Source organism: Microcaecilia unicolor, chromosome 2 (genome assembly GCF_901765095.1).
Source record: "Microcaecilia unicolor chromosome 2, aMicUni1.1, whole genome shotgun sequence".
Lineage (NCBI taxonomy): Eukaryota > Metazoa > Chordata > Amphibia > Gymnophiona > Siphonopidae > Microcaecilia > Microcaecilia unicolor.
In genome coordinates this window covers 507,768,115-507,782,455 of record NC_044032.1, presented here as the reverse complement: position 1 = coordinate 507,782,455, position 14,341 = coordinate 507,768,115, and the positions used below count along the sequence as shown (strand labels likewise).

General features: G+C 43.4%; 1 protein-coding gene across 5 annotated transcripts in view; it reads left to right on the top strand.

The window, feature by feature from the left end:
• The first annotated feature begins 985 nt into the window (after positions 1-985).
• RAB28 (RAB28, member RAS oncogene family) overlaps positions 986-14,341 on the top strand; it is a 269,956-nt gene continuing 256,600 nt past the window's right edge. For all 5 annotated transcript variants that reach the window (XM_030191192.1, XM_030191190.1, XM_030191191.1 and 2 more), the window contains exon 1: positions 986-1,137. In XM_030191192.1, coding sequence (XP_030047052.1) covers positions 1,063-1,137 — 75 coding nt within the window. In that variant the 5' untranslated portion in view covers positions 986-1,062. The remainder of the gene's footprint in view (positions 1,138-14,341) is intronic.

The following is a 14,341-nucleotide window of genomic DNA, read 5'->3' as shown; positions in this document are numbered from 1 at the left end:
GGGGGGGCTGGAGGTTCGCCGGACCTCCTGCCCCGTTGTGTTTGTGTGTGTGTCAGGGGGTCATTCGGGTCGGCTCGGGGTTCCTGCAGGAGCTGCTGCATGGGGGGGATTAGGGGCCTGCTAGCATGCAAATGCATGCTGGACAGTGTTCACCATTCCTCTCCAATGGTCTGCAAACCCTAACGCCAGCTCCGAGCTGGCGTGGGGTTTGCCACAGCCAGCGAGACAATGTTTGGTGCGCCGGTCGCTGATCATTGGGGAAGAATATTTTTAGTTTAGTTTTGCATGCATTTGTATGCTAGTTGCATTCAGAGCCCACGCTGTTTCACGCGCGTGGGGGGTTCTGATCATGGGGTGGTAGCATACGCAGGTGCTGTATCATCAGCCCATGTGTGTAGAGATAATAGCGTGCTTAAAATTGCATGCTATTATCTCTGATCATATGGACAGTAAAGCCCCGCGCTGTTTGGAACAGCGTGGGGCTTTTGATCCATCTGTCTAGTTTTATTTCCCACTCCTGCTTTCTGTCTGTGTCCTAATTTTTCTCTCCCCGATCACTCTAGCATTTCTTCGTTTTCTATCAATAATATACAGCTCTGCCCACCGCTTCTGCTATTCTCTTTTCAACCGCTCGCACGGTCGCACCTTTCTATAGTGAGAAGAGCCAGCAGCACTGATAGAGTCTGCTCTCTGCACTTAGCTTTGCGCTAACCTTTTACCCCGTTGGCCTTGGTTACCGAGGGACGCGTCATGAGCAGACTCAACCATAATGTCTATACCACGGGGGCACAGATTAAAACGACATTCTCTCTGGCCGCTTCTTGAGCGTTCATTTCGCCTTTTTGATTCCGAGCACAGACCGATAATGACTTTTCTCCCTCTACTTTCATCGCCCCCAGCGGGAGTGTGCTGGGTTTTGTTGGCGCGCTTCTGCTTTCTCCCTTCTCCCCCAAGCATTGTCTTCTCCCATAAGTGGTCTCTTCCCGGCAGCTGGGTAAAGATGGCGTCCTGTTGCTTAGCGTTGTATTTGTAAGTTCGCCTTGGCTGCGAGTGGCTTTGGCCATGTCAGACTCAGAGGAGGAGAGTCAGGACCGGCAGCTGAAGATCGTCATTTTAGGGGATGGCGCCTCGGGCAAGGTTGGTTTGTGCCTTGATGTTGGTCGGGGAGGTTGAAAGGAAGCGAATGGTAGCTGGAGTTCCCTGTGTGGGACAATTAGTGTGGCATATAACGGGGGTCCGGGCTGAACCGCAGTGGGTTTGACAATTATTCTGCCACCTACACCTGGATTTTAAATAGATGCTTCATTAGCTCTTGCCTGAATGATCGTCACTTTAAAAAAATAGTGAAATACCTGGTGAAAGGTATTTAGCACAGACTAGTGTGTTTATGTTGCTTACTTTATTTTTTGTCTATTAGATTGTAAGCTCTTTGAGCAGGGACTGTCTTTCTTCTATGTTTGTGCAGCGCTGCGTACAAATGCTAAATAGTAGTAGTAGTATGTTCTCTGTGGAATGCATTTAAGTTGTTTGCTTCACGTTAAGTAGTGGACCGGCCCACTTGTATTGGGAGTGTGTTAAGATTTTTAACCTAGGCGATTCTCAAAAATAAAATTCTAGATATAATAAAAGAACATGCCAGTTGAACCAAAAATATGCATGAAATATTTTAGTAACAGAACAAAATACAGTGCCGAGAACATGTCCGAAATAGGTTCTAATAACGCTAAAACCTGGGGTTTTGAGCTGTAAGCCATTTGAAAGGGTGAAAACGTACTTCAAGAAGTGTTACAAGGATAGCTGCTACTGGTGAAATTAATGCAGCAGCAGGGTATGTAGCAAGATCCCTTGATATCTGGTTGATGGGTCATTTGTTTGTACTGTAGTGATCATGCTTATTACGCAAGGGCCTCATGTTCCCTTTATCATTCACCATATGTCATCCAACTCCCTCTCCCTCTGTTACTTAATATAGGATTTGACAAATCCTGAGTGTTAGGTGGCCATAGTACCTAGAAAATGCACTAATGGTACCCGGAAATTTGCGTTTCATAAAGTTATTGTCTTTGGCTGCCTCTGTGTAAATATGACTTCTATGTGCATCGTGTGACCCGTTTCTAGTTAGAGCCGCATGATGCATGAACCATTGGAGGCAGATGCTTTCATGCTCATAGTGAAGGCAAGGGATAATTTCAGGCACAGATAGAGGGAAGGTGCAGAGGCGCCAGCATCTTGTTAATTGCGAGGTGGTGGGGGAAACGGTTGTTGATTTGCCCAATAAGGGGCTTGATTGTACAAAACTCCCTTTTGCATAAACGCAGCGTGGAAAAACAGATTTAGTAAATAAGCCCTAATGAGCTGCAACAGACATTGCATAGCCATAGTATGAGGAGAGCCAGGGGCAGTCAGTCTCCTTGCTCAGGTGTTGTGGGTGCTAATACTGAGTTGTTCCTCCTCCCTTCTCTGCCATATAGCATAGTAACATGACGGACCTGTATGGTCCATCCAGTTTGCGTGCCCCCCCCCCCCAAGTAAGCAGGCAACTGAACTTATATTTGGAAGGGATGTCCAGAGGTCTTGGCCACTGACCTAATTTTGGGGGGCTGGTTCTAGAATTCATCTAAAATTTGTCAAGTCCTGACTTTATGGCACCTTTAACAACTTATTTTTTACTACAGATTATATGTAGCACCATACAAAAAAAAAGAGCCATTCCTGCTCTGTGAAGCTTACTACAATTGTATTTCTACATATTTGCAAACACAGATTACATTTTGAATTTATTGGCAAATACAAAGTGATGTTACATAATTTTCTGTTCTTTGTGAAACTTAGGTTATATGTTTGTTTTGAACAAGATTCCCTGAGTAATACAAGTGAATCAGAGCATGAATATGTAGATGTAGATAAGGCACACTTCTTGCCAGTAATAAATGTAGTTTTTTTTAATAAAATCAACCTAATCCATTTTGTCATGAAAATTATAAATAAATCATTGAAACCATGATTATTTAAAGACCCCCACTATAAATTATATAAAATTATTTCTGAAATACAAGACCATTATCTTTTCCTCATTTACAAATATGTATTTATATTGTTAAAATGAATGTTTTATAAACTAAACAGCCCTGTTTAAGGCTTTGTGTTAAGATTTCTTAGGGCCCTGTTTACTATGTAGGCATGCTAACGTTTTTAGCGTGCGCTAAAGCCAGACACCCATAAGAATATATGGGTGTCTCTAGCATTAGCGCGTGCTAAAAATGCTTGCACACCTTGGTAAACAGGGCCAGTGTGATGTGCATCAGGCAGTTTCTTTATTCTGTATATCATTCTTGTTATGGTGGGATAAAATAGTTGGCATCCACTTTTTTTTTTTTGTTAGTACAAGGTCCTAACAAAAGTTTTCTCTCTTACTATATAATACTGTAAGTTCTTTATGTGGATTTATTTTCTAGTTCTTTGTGCACTAGGGTTGTGCATGCCCACATTTTTCATTTTGTTTAGTGTACCGTGTTCATGGAAGTTTACAATTTTTTAAAATATTTTTTTCTTTGGGGGTGAAGTCATAAATAGTGTACACTCCTTAGGAAAACATGCACACTATTTAATGACACAAGAAACCCCTCAGTTTTTTCCCCCTATCCTTTTCAGGGTAAACAAGGCAAAGGAGATGTTTCAATCAAATGCACATCCCCTTTGTGTATCTTGAGGGTGTAGGGCAGGATTCTTGCTGAATAGTAACATCCAAATCCCAAATAAAAACAGGGGTTCAGGGTGTCTGAATGGTGAAAATGGACAATCTGGCTCTCTTCTGGCTTACGGTTTGGTTCTTGATTTGCTCCTGATCCAGTTGGTCAACTAGGCCCTAGTTGAGCTTTGTGGGTGGTTGGTGAATTTACTTCACCTCTCCCCTTCCTTTACCGCTCTCCTATTTCCTGTGGAGCTCTCCATTTCCAGCTCAACAACCTTTTTAAACAGGAAAGAGGTTTGCTGGGAGAGAGCAGGACAGAGTATCAGTCCTGAGCCTTTCTCATCTGTGGTAAGATTTCAGAGTGTGAGCTGGGGAGGGGGAACAGCCGGCAGTGGTAACTTGGAACCGCTTGGAGGGCTGCAAGTTCTACTTGGTGCATAGGAGGGATCCTGACTCGCTGCTTGAGATATGTTGTGATGTGCTTGTGACAGTTGGGGTGAATTGTGGCAGCTGTTAAGCGCTGTTTCTGTTGTGGGACCTGCCGACCAGTATTGGCGGTGTTGCAGTATGTGCAAGCTGGGAATTCTGCAGGATGTGGAGGAAACAGAAGCAGCACATCGTGCTGCGCAGCTTCTGAATATGCTGTGGTCTTTAGGTTGTCCGGCAGGGCCTATACACAGTTTCATACAGGAGAGTGTGGGAATGGGTGTTGTTTTGTTGGGGTTGACTGGCAGTGAGGAGCAGCCTCTGATCACACATGGAGCACAATTGCCATTCTTCAGCCTCTGAGCACAACAGAGCAATCGGCTGCATCGGGATCTGTTTTTTTTTCCCCCCCCGGAGTTTATATTGCTCTTACACCAGGCCTAACCAGGCCTATTTACTAAAGTAGGGACAGTTGCTGCAAGGTGTGTCAGTTTCTTGCTCTGCTGCCCCTCTGGCGCCTGAGATCTCGTTTACACCTCCAGGAGTGGGCAGATGAGGCTCTCTGCTTCTTCCTCCTTATCTAATGTGGCCTCTGTCTGTTCAAAGAAGCAATCATTAGAAGAGCCGTTAGGAGGGAGAGTTCCCTCCTGAGGAGCGGAATGATCCAAAAGTACTGAAGTTGTTTTATAAAATGGAGCTCAATACTCCTTATTTCTAAGGCACTGGCAGTGCTTTCCATTGAGGAGCCTTCTAAGGCCTTTTGATGTATCCAGACATTCAGGATCTGATTACAGCAGAATGGGTCTCACTGGATGCAGGGCTGAGAGTGGGTAGAGCCATAGCTTGCCTCTACCTTGTAGTTCTGGAGGAGAAATATAAATTGTAGCTTTCCAGCGTGGACTCCTTGGTTACAGTGGTGACTAAGAAGACCACCTTGCTGGTGGAAGGGGACATTGCATTAAAAGATCTACAGGATAGGAAGCTAGAAGGCTCGCTCTAACAAGCCTTTGAAGTGGCCTTCAAGCAACAGTTTACAGCTTGTTTGTGGCAAGATCATACCTGAAGTGGCATCAGCAGGTGGCAACCCAAGACAGGTGCCATAACTCTCAGCTGGAAGCGGGGTTGGCCTGCTTAGTGGATGCTATTTATGATATGTTATGGTTATGGCCTGCAGTACTATGTCTGGCTGTCACGACACATCAGCAACTCTGGGTGTAACATTGGGCAGCAGATACAGTGTCAAAATCATGTCTGGTTAAACTGCCCTTTCAGGGCAAGTGGATATTTGAGAAGTTCTCGGTTACTGGGGGAAGCTAAGCCACAGCGGTTGAGGGAGGATAAGCCAAAAGCCTCTGGTCCTCTGTCTTCAGCAATATGATCAGATGTCCCCATTTTCAGGCTCGACAATCTTCCTTTCATGGGGACAGAAAGTCCTGCTTTGTTAGAGTGCCCAATTCCTCCAGAGCTTCGCAGTGATGCAGGACTGGGTCCATTCTTTTTTTTTTTTTTCTCTCTCTGATGGGAGGACATCTTCAGGAGCTTCGGGGAGTGAGCCAAAATCATGTCAGACCAGTGGGTTCTGGATATTCTTTCAGAAGGTTACAAGCTGAACTTCTCCCACCTGGTGTCTGCTCTTTTCTTGCAGTTTACTTGTCAAAAGGGAGCCAAGGTGGTTGAGGTTCAGTCCACTGTAGATTACTTGCTGGCGCTCCAGGCCATTATCACAGTTTCCCAGGCCAAACAGGGATGAGGCAGATAATCCATCTACTTCATTGTCCCAAAGAAGGAAGGCACCTTTCATCTGGTCTTAGACCTCAAAGGTCTAAAGCACTGCCTCTAAGTGTTCCACTTTTGCATGGAAACACTAAGAGCAGTCATAGCAGTCATAGCCTCAGTTCAAGTGAGAGACCTTCGATCTCAAGGAGGTGTACTTTCATATACCCATTTGGCTGCTGCATCAGAGATTTTTGTTGTGCTGGGCCATCACTTCCAGTTTAGGACTTTGCCCTTTGGTCTCACCAATGCTCCAAGAATGTTTCCCTTCAGTGACGGACAAAAGTTGTTCATTTTCTGCAATTGTTGGGTTGGATGATCAATTTCGAGAAGAGCAGACTAACTCCTTTGCAGACACTGGAGTATCTGAGAGTCTTTTTCGACACAGCATGGAAGAGTATCTTCCTCACGGAGCTCAGGCGGTCGAAGCTGGTTTAACAGATTCGTCTTCTCCTAGGTCAAGGCAGGCCTGGGGTCTGGGACTACGTCCAGGTTCTGGGGTTAATGATGGCAGAGATGGAAGTAATCCTACAATCAATGGGAAGAGTCTAGTGATTTTGTATATGGAAATACAAATTTTCTGACCCAATTTTTTAGCAATACCATAGGCAAACAGGATACAATGTAAGTCAAAAGTGTAGTATGTTTGAGCCATTTGTTAAATGGGTTATATCTTTGGGTTCTAAAAACAAATGTTGATTTATTAGAAAACTTACCAGTTTGTTTCCCTTAAAAATTAAGTTTGACACACACTTTTCAGGTACTCAAAAACTAATCAATGCCATCTATGTTGATGCACAGCCCTAGAGAAAGCTGATAAAGCGAAACAGATGTGGCCGCCATCGGGCAACAGATAAGTGCTCGACTTTGATTTGCTTGAAAATTACTGCTCATAGTATACAAGACAAAAATTGTCTAAAATTAGAAACAAATGAAAGAATGGTTTCGGGACATAATAGAAATCACTGAAATTCACAAAAGTGAAAGCATTGAAGCTCTCAAACGAATGAAGCATTGTAGTTCTTAAAATCATCAAAAAACAAAAGTTGAAATATATTTTAGGAAAAAGATAAAAATTAAAGTAATTATTAAATAAGCGAGGCTTTTTGACCAGTGATGAACATCATGCCCCTGGTTAAAGCCGCTGAAAAATCATAAGTAAGCAGTAGGGCGTTTTGAGGTCTTTTCCTCGATTCCTAAAAAATTGGGTCAGAAAAATTGTATTTCCATATACAAAATTTATTCATTTATTTATTTAGCACATTTATACCCCACTTTTTCCCCTCAGATGTGCAGACTCAAAGTGGCTTACAATGTATGATAAGGCTACCGCCAGATCAGGTGTTATACATTTACAATCAAATGAGATAGGATAGAAGGAAGAAGAAAGAGGGAAAGGGCACTCTTCACATTGATTGTAGGGTAGCCTTGAGATTTAGAGTTTTTGTGTTTTTTTTCCCTCTTATTTATTGTTTATGGAGATGGAAGTAATATCATGGGCAAGGGCTCGGTCTCATATAAGGCCATTATAGGAATTTCTTCTCGGATGCTGGTCTCCGATACCAGTCACAGAAATATGACTTTTATCTTCCTTGTGCACTGGCTGCCAGATGGAGTATGCAGTGGTAGTTGTTGCCCAGGAATTTGACCTTTGGACAGCGGACGCCAGCAATTTGGGTTGGGGAGCTCATTACAAGTTCCATTTGGTACAGGGCACCTGGAAGGAACAGGAGTCTCAGTGGCTGATAAATCACTTGGAGCTCAGGCAGTGCGAAATTCTTTACACAACTTTGCTCCCTTTCTGGCGGGTGCCCTGCTCTGAGTTTTCGCTGACAATGTGAGGGCGTGGCTTATATCAACAAGCAAGGTGGGACCCACAGCTGTCTGATGACAGTGGAGGCAGCCTCCCTCATGAGGTGGGCAGAGAAAAATCTTCTCTGCTTGTTGGCAACTCACGTAAGTACATGAGTATTGTTATACTGATATAGACCAAAGGTACATCAAGCCCAGCATCCTGTTTTCAACAGTGGCCAATCCAAGTCACAAGTACCTACTAAGGTCCTAAAATAGTACAATACATTTTATGCTGCTTATCCTAGAAATAAGCAATGGATTTTCCTTAAGTCCATTTAATAGTGGCTTATGGACTTTTCTTTTAGGAAGCTACTTGCATTCTCTGGCAATGACTTCCAGAGTTTAATTACATGTTGAGTGAAGAAATATTTTCTCCGGTTCGTAGCTCATTGCGGGCCCCCTAGTCCTAGTATTTTTGGAAAGAGTAAAAAAGCAATTCACTTCTATCCATTCCACTATTTTATTGACCTCTGTCATATCTCCCCTTGGCTGTCTTTTCTCCAAGCTGAAGAACCCTAGCCTCTTTTTAGCCTTTCCTCATAGGGAAGTCGTGCCATCCCCTTTATCATTTTCATCACCCTTCTCTGTACCTTTTCTAATTCCATTGTATCTTTTTTTGAGATGCACTGACCAGAATTGCACACAATATTCAAGGTGCAGTCGCACACCATTCTCATCAGGCACTCCTTGAACCCAGGATCCATCCAGGTTTTCAGCTGTTATTGGACTGATGGGTTTCAGCTGATAGTTGACTGATGGGTTTCTCTTCTTCTGGACGATGGTGACGAAAAGGAATGCCAAAGTGCCCAAGCTCTTCAGCCATTCGGAAGAACCAAGCTCAATGGGGATTGATGTCCTACTGTATGTCATCCCTCCTTGGCCCATGGTAGGCCACGTGTTGTACTGGGTTGCAATAATTCTTGTAGCCCTGGATTGGCTGCAGAGGCTGTGGTATGCAGACCTGATTTGAGTGTTGGACAGGGGATTTCTCCATCTTCTGCAGGTACACAGCCTACTGAAGCGAGGTCCGGTGCTCATGGAGGATCCATGCCCTTTTGGTCTTATAGCTTGGCCGTTGAAAGGGCTCGTTGAAATGAAAAGGTTTTATTCTGATTCGGTCATTGCTACTTTGCTTCAGGCTTGAAAACACTCCATATCCATGGCATATGTGAGGGGGTGTGGAGGATCTTCAAGGGTAGTGTTCTGAGCTTGACTTTCTCCCTTCTTAGCTCAGATCATGCACATCCTAGCGTTTCTCCAAACAAGCCTTCAGAAAGGATGTTAGTGGGTTCTCTAAAAGTTCAGGTTGCGTCTTTGGCCTGTTTCGGGGGCCAACTACAGAAGATGGTCTCTTTGCGGCTCACCCAGATATTGGATTCGTGCAGAGAGCAGACTGGCAGCCTCCCTTTCGTATGCTCTGTCAGGATTGGAACCATATTTTAGTCTTTTGGGCTCTTCACAAGCCTCCTTTGTGCCACTTTTTGAAGGGCCTTCTTGAAAGATCTTGTGCTAAAGACAGTGTTCTTGTGGCTGTTGCTATCAGCATGTAGGGTTTGGGAGCTCAGACTTTCTCTTATTAGGATTCGTTTTTCACTTTTTGGGGGTGGGGGTCTCTCTGCACATAATTTTTCCTTTTTTCAGAAAGTTCTATTGGCATTCATCTCAGCTAATCTGCTAGAGCTTGCATCCTTTCATAGAGAGGACAACAGGTTCGGTATTCTTCCTTGAGCTTTTCAATGTGCATAGATCCTCATTAGATATCTGGGAGTTGCAAAAGAGTTTCACACATAAGATAGACTGTGCTTTTGGTAAACAGGCTTTGCCTCATGCCTTCCAAGCCCACAGTTGCTAGATGGCTGAAGAGAGACTATCACATTGGATTTGCTGTCGGGTGAAAGCAGATTATTTAGGCCTTTGCGGGCCTCATTCTTTGAGGTTGTACCGTGACATCCTGGGTGGAGACTACCTTACTGTTTGGTGGATATTTGCAAGGTGGGAACGTGGTCGAGCTGCATACCTTGCCAAGCACTACAGGGTGAATGTTGCAGCACGCTTGGAAGGTAGTTTGGTCCTCAGGGCAGTAGCCCCAGGATTCCCACCCACTAGAGTTTGCCTTTGAATAATCCCAAGGTTCTGGAATAGGGGGGAAGCTATGTAATGGAAGGAGAAATTAGATCCATCTTGCAATTTTCTTTCTATTGGTTCTTTCCACTATTCCAGAGGCAAACCCAAGGTTTCTAGGAGGTTAGTCGGTGTGAAGTAATGAGGTCAAATAATGACTGTTAGCTTGCATTGGTGCTTCCTGCATATCTTTTGTTCTCTACTAGTTGTCTGGAGGTGAAAGGTCCACACATTTGTTTGTCTGGTTGGTGTTAGGTTAGAGGAGTTGTTGTTTGTTATTTTTTTTTAAGGTTGTTGCGTTTTTATTCTGAGTTTTTCCTTACTGCTTTGTCTATGTAAATACTGAGGAGCTGGACTGGATGCCAAGAGAGATATCTCAGCTTCAGTTCTCTAATTCCAACCTGCTGGTTGATGGACACAACTATCCCACAGGTTTGGAATAGTGGGAAGAACTAATTGGAAAGAAAATAATCAGGTAAGACCTAATTTCTCCTGGCTTTGATGCGTAGCCCTTTCTCAATTGTGAAGCATTTCATAGTCCTGTGCCACCATAAAGAGTTTTGATCTCGCTGTAGAATGGCATTTATTTGGCACTAGCCATAAAAAATCACCTTGTGATGGAATAGGTAGCACTACAAAATAGTTGGGTGCACATGCTTGCCTTCAACGACCTACAGAAAATCAAATACTCGTACCAATAGAACTGTTCTGTTTTTGTGATTTAGAATGTAAATGGAATCAATTATTTCTTTGTCTCACGGGAGGAAATTGAAAAAACAAGACAAAATCTGCTTGTTATACTACTATAATGTTTCTTCATTATCATGTTGCCCAAGATTTTACTGTAATACTAAATGTATATTTTCTAACAGGTTTCCATTATTCATGATGTATTGTAAGCCACATTGAGCCTGCAAAGTGGTGGGAAAATGTGGGATACAAATGCAATAAATAAATAAAGGCTCAGAGGGCAAACTGTAGCTGGCACTGGAGAAAATAATCAGTTCAAGCCAATTGATGAAAACAAAGTTTGTGTTTTGGCCACGAATGATGTGGGATCATTTGAAACCCTATGTTTTCTACCAAACAGCTTGGGCATCTGTTCCAAAAATAAAGCTAACTGATCTTCTGCCTGGGGCTAGTATGTTGCTTGCATGTGTGATAATAACTGGTGATTGGAGAAATGTGGTGCCTTAATCAGTTTAATGCATCTGCACGGGATTGTTTGTTTTTTGCACTGGCCAAGTTGAAAGGATATCCTGAACAGCACGTTATTGGAATTCTTCCTGCTCTTACAGCAACTACACTTGGAAGAAAATACCCAGAGAATATTCAAATCAGTGTAACTGTATCTCTATTAAAAGGCTAGTTTTATTACATTGTTTTTCTCAACTTTGCTGATATATAGTACCATGAATTTGTGGTGTCTCTGCAAATTTTATGTAATGTTGCATTCACATCAAAATAGTAAGTTAGAACAGAAGATGTATTGTTATTTGGCAGGATATTAGAACTTAGGACCCTGAATACTAAGGTGCGCTAAAGTTTTTAGCTCACTCTAACCATGTAGACGCCCATAGGTTAATGCGCCCCTAGCATGGCTTAGTAAACAGAGCCCTTACTGAGTGAATGACTAGCAATTTTTTGAAAGGTTTTGGGCCACAGGTCTTTCTGGTCCCTCCCTCCCCCTCAAAAAATCTTTTCAATAGGATTGAAAAGAGAGAGGTTTGATATGACAGCTATTGGGGAATTTCTGCTTAAAATTAAAGCAGAAAGCTGAAAATGTGCAAAACACATTTAGGGCCCTGTTTACTAAGCCACGCTGTAGACGCACTAATGTTTTTAGCGCACCCTAACACTAGACACCCATAGGAATATGTGTGTGTCTCTAGCATTGGTGCGTGCTAATTTTTAGCACGCGTTAAAAATGCTAGCGTGCCATAGTAAATAGAGCCCTTATGCAGAAAAGTATATCTTGGTAAATATACATCCAAAGACAAGTTTTCTTTTAGCCTTATGTTAGCAACCTTGCTATTAACAAGCTATCAATTCATTATTTAATTTGAGCTTATTGTGTGGGATGGAGCTTAGTCCAAACTTTAAAGAAAATTTTGCCGCCTACTTTGAGTCAAGCAAACTTAAGAAAAATGCTGAAAACTGAAAGCCTCAAGAATTAAATATTCAAATTCATTACAAAATATTTACCTAGATCAGTGATGTTTAGGCTGCTAAATGATGATGGCTATATAAAATAAGAGTGCAAACGTTGCATTTTTATTGTTCAAATGCATAATTGTGAAAGTTGATTTTATTCCAGTGACCGTAGTTCAGTAATTGGAAGTCATCCTGTTCTCTAATTTTGCAGACTGTGTATATGTTCTTGAAGATCTCAAAGTTTAATCAAAATTTAAAGATGGTCGAGTCGGGATGATTTCTAGAATTGCTCTTCTTGACGGACTGACCCAGAGCCCAGTTGGACTTCAGCACAGCCGTCATTCAGGGAGCCTTGTCTTCTCTCGTCCCAGTGAGTTTCTACCCGGGAACATATTGATAATCGAGATGGTGCAGCCAGGATGCTAAGGAAGATGAAATTTTAGTTACACCTGTTCAATGTACTTTCCTTTATTCAGACTGCACCATCCCCCCTCCCCTCCTGAAGACTTCGATTTATGGGACTCATAGGGATGTCTGTCTTTCTCTTAAGTGTTTAAAAAAATGTTAACCCCCCCCCCCCCAACCCAAAACAGAAGTTTCCGATTATGAAATTCATTATAGTTGCAGTGATTTGATGGGACTTTTTGCTGCGTTGGCAGAGGCATACTGGAGTTTTCCACAGAGCACCAGCCCTTCTACCTGTGATGCCACTGGGAAAAGTCAGTTTCTCCGCTGGTAGAAAGGGGATACAACCCAATAGGATGATGCAGCTGGACTAAAGGAAAGAAAATTCACCATTTATCCATTTGTAGACACAGACTGTTACAAGCAGTCTCACGGATGGCTTGTGGCATCTCTTAGGTGTGCCTTCTTTCCTCAGTCGTATTCAAGTTTGTATGAGTTTTTTTTTTTTTTTTTTTGATTTGGATGTTACACTATTACCTACATAAGAAAAATATTTGATTATGATACCTTTCAAAAGATCATTTAAGTAGATATCAGTGTTAACAAAAAAAAATGTTTTGCCGGTCATTGATAGACTTTGATTTTTAGTAAATTAATCTAAGAAAGCAGCTGCTATGGGTGTGCAGTCCAGGTACCTATGTTGGCAGGAGTTTTAATACCGTGATATTCCTCTAATCATATTTTGGGAATTCTTTTTGATTTAACCCTTAGTTTTTATGGGAAGACTTTCCTTTATTGTGAAGGTTTTTTTATAGCCTCCAGTTGGTAGGCTATATAAATGTGTGTTTTATCTGAGGAAACCTTGAGGCAAGTGGTGCAAACTGTTGTCCTGCACCTTCTAGACTATTGTAATCTGGTCTATCTGGGGTTGCCAGGTCAACAATTTTCTCACTTGAAAATTTTGGCAAAATGTGACGGCAGAACTGGTAGTGGGTGGGTCCAGATGGAACAAAGCAGGAAGCCAATGAAGTGACCAAAGCCCTGATTTACTGTAAGAAGTTGCCTTTTGTTTATAAAATTATCTGTATAGGCTCCTGCTTATTCAGGGGATTTAGCTGGTTTATGTTCCAAATTGTTCTTTTTAGTCTGTTAAATTATTTAAATTGACAGAAAAAGTGATATAGTAGATGATGGCAGATAGACCTGTACAGTCCAGCCAGTCTGTCCAGTGGTGTGCTGGAGCCGGCTCGCACCGGCTCGCAAGAGCCGGTTGTTAAATTTTCTTCCGGCTTGCGAGCCGGTTGTTGAAAATAGTGAGCCGGCTCTGGCTCTCCTCCCTCCCTCCCTTCCGGATCCGCCTCACCGCCCGCGTTGTTTTTTGAATTCTTCGGGGCAGGCAGTCTTGCCTGCCCGCCTTCCAGTGCTGACTGTCCTCCCTTGCTGATTCGCCCTTTAAAAATAGGCCACCGAGACTTCCAGAGGCGGCCTCGCGAGACTTCGGCCGAATTCTCGGCGGCCATTTGAAGCGCGAGTCGGCAGGGTAGGACAGTCGGCACTGGAAGTGGGCAGGCACGACTGCCTGCCCCGAAGAATTCAAAAAACAAGGCGGGCGATGAGAGGACCGGATCGGGAGGGAGGGTGGGAGGGAGGAGAAGGAAATTCACGAAACAACTCGGGAGGGGGTGGCAGGGGGGAAAAGGGAGTCGCTGCTGGGCATGGGTGGATGGAGGTGGTCCCTGGGTATGGGTGCATGCATGCAGGGCAGGGGAGAGGAGGGTACACTGCTGGACATGGGTGCATGCAGGACAGGGGAAATGAGGGTCACTGCTGGACATGGGTGGCATTGCAGGGGAGAGGAGGGTCACTGCTGGGACATCTGGGTGCATGCAGGGCAGGGCAGAGGAGGGTCAGTGGGTA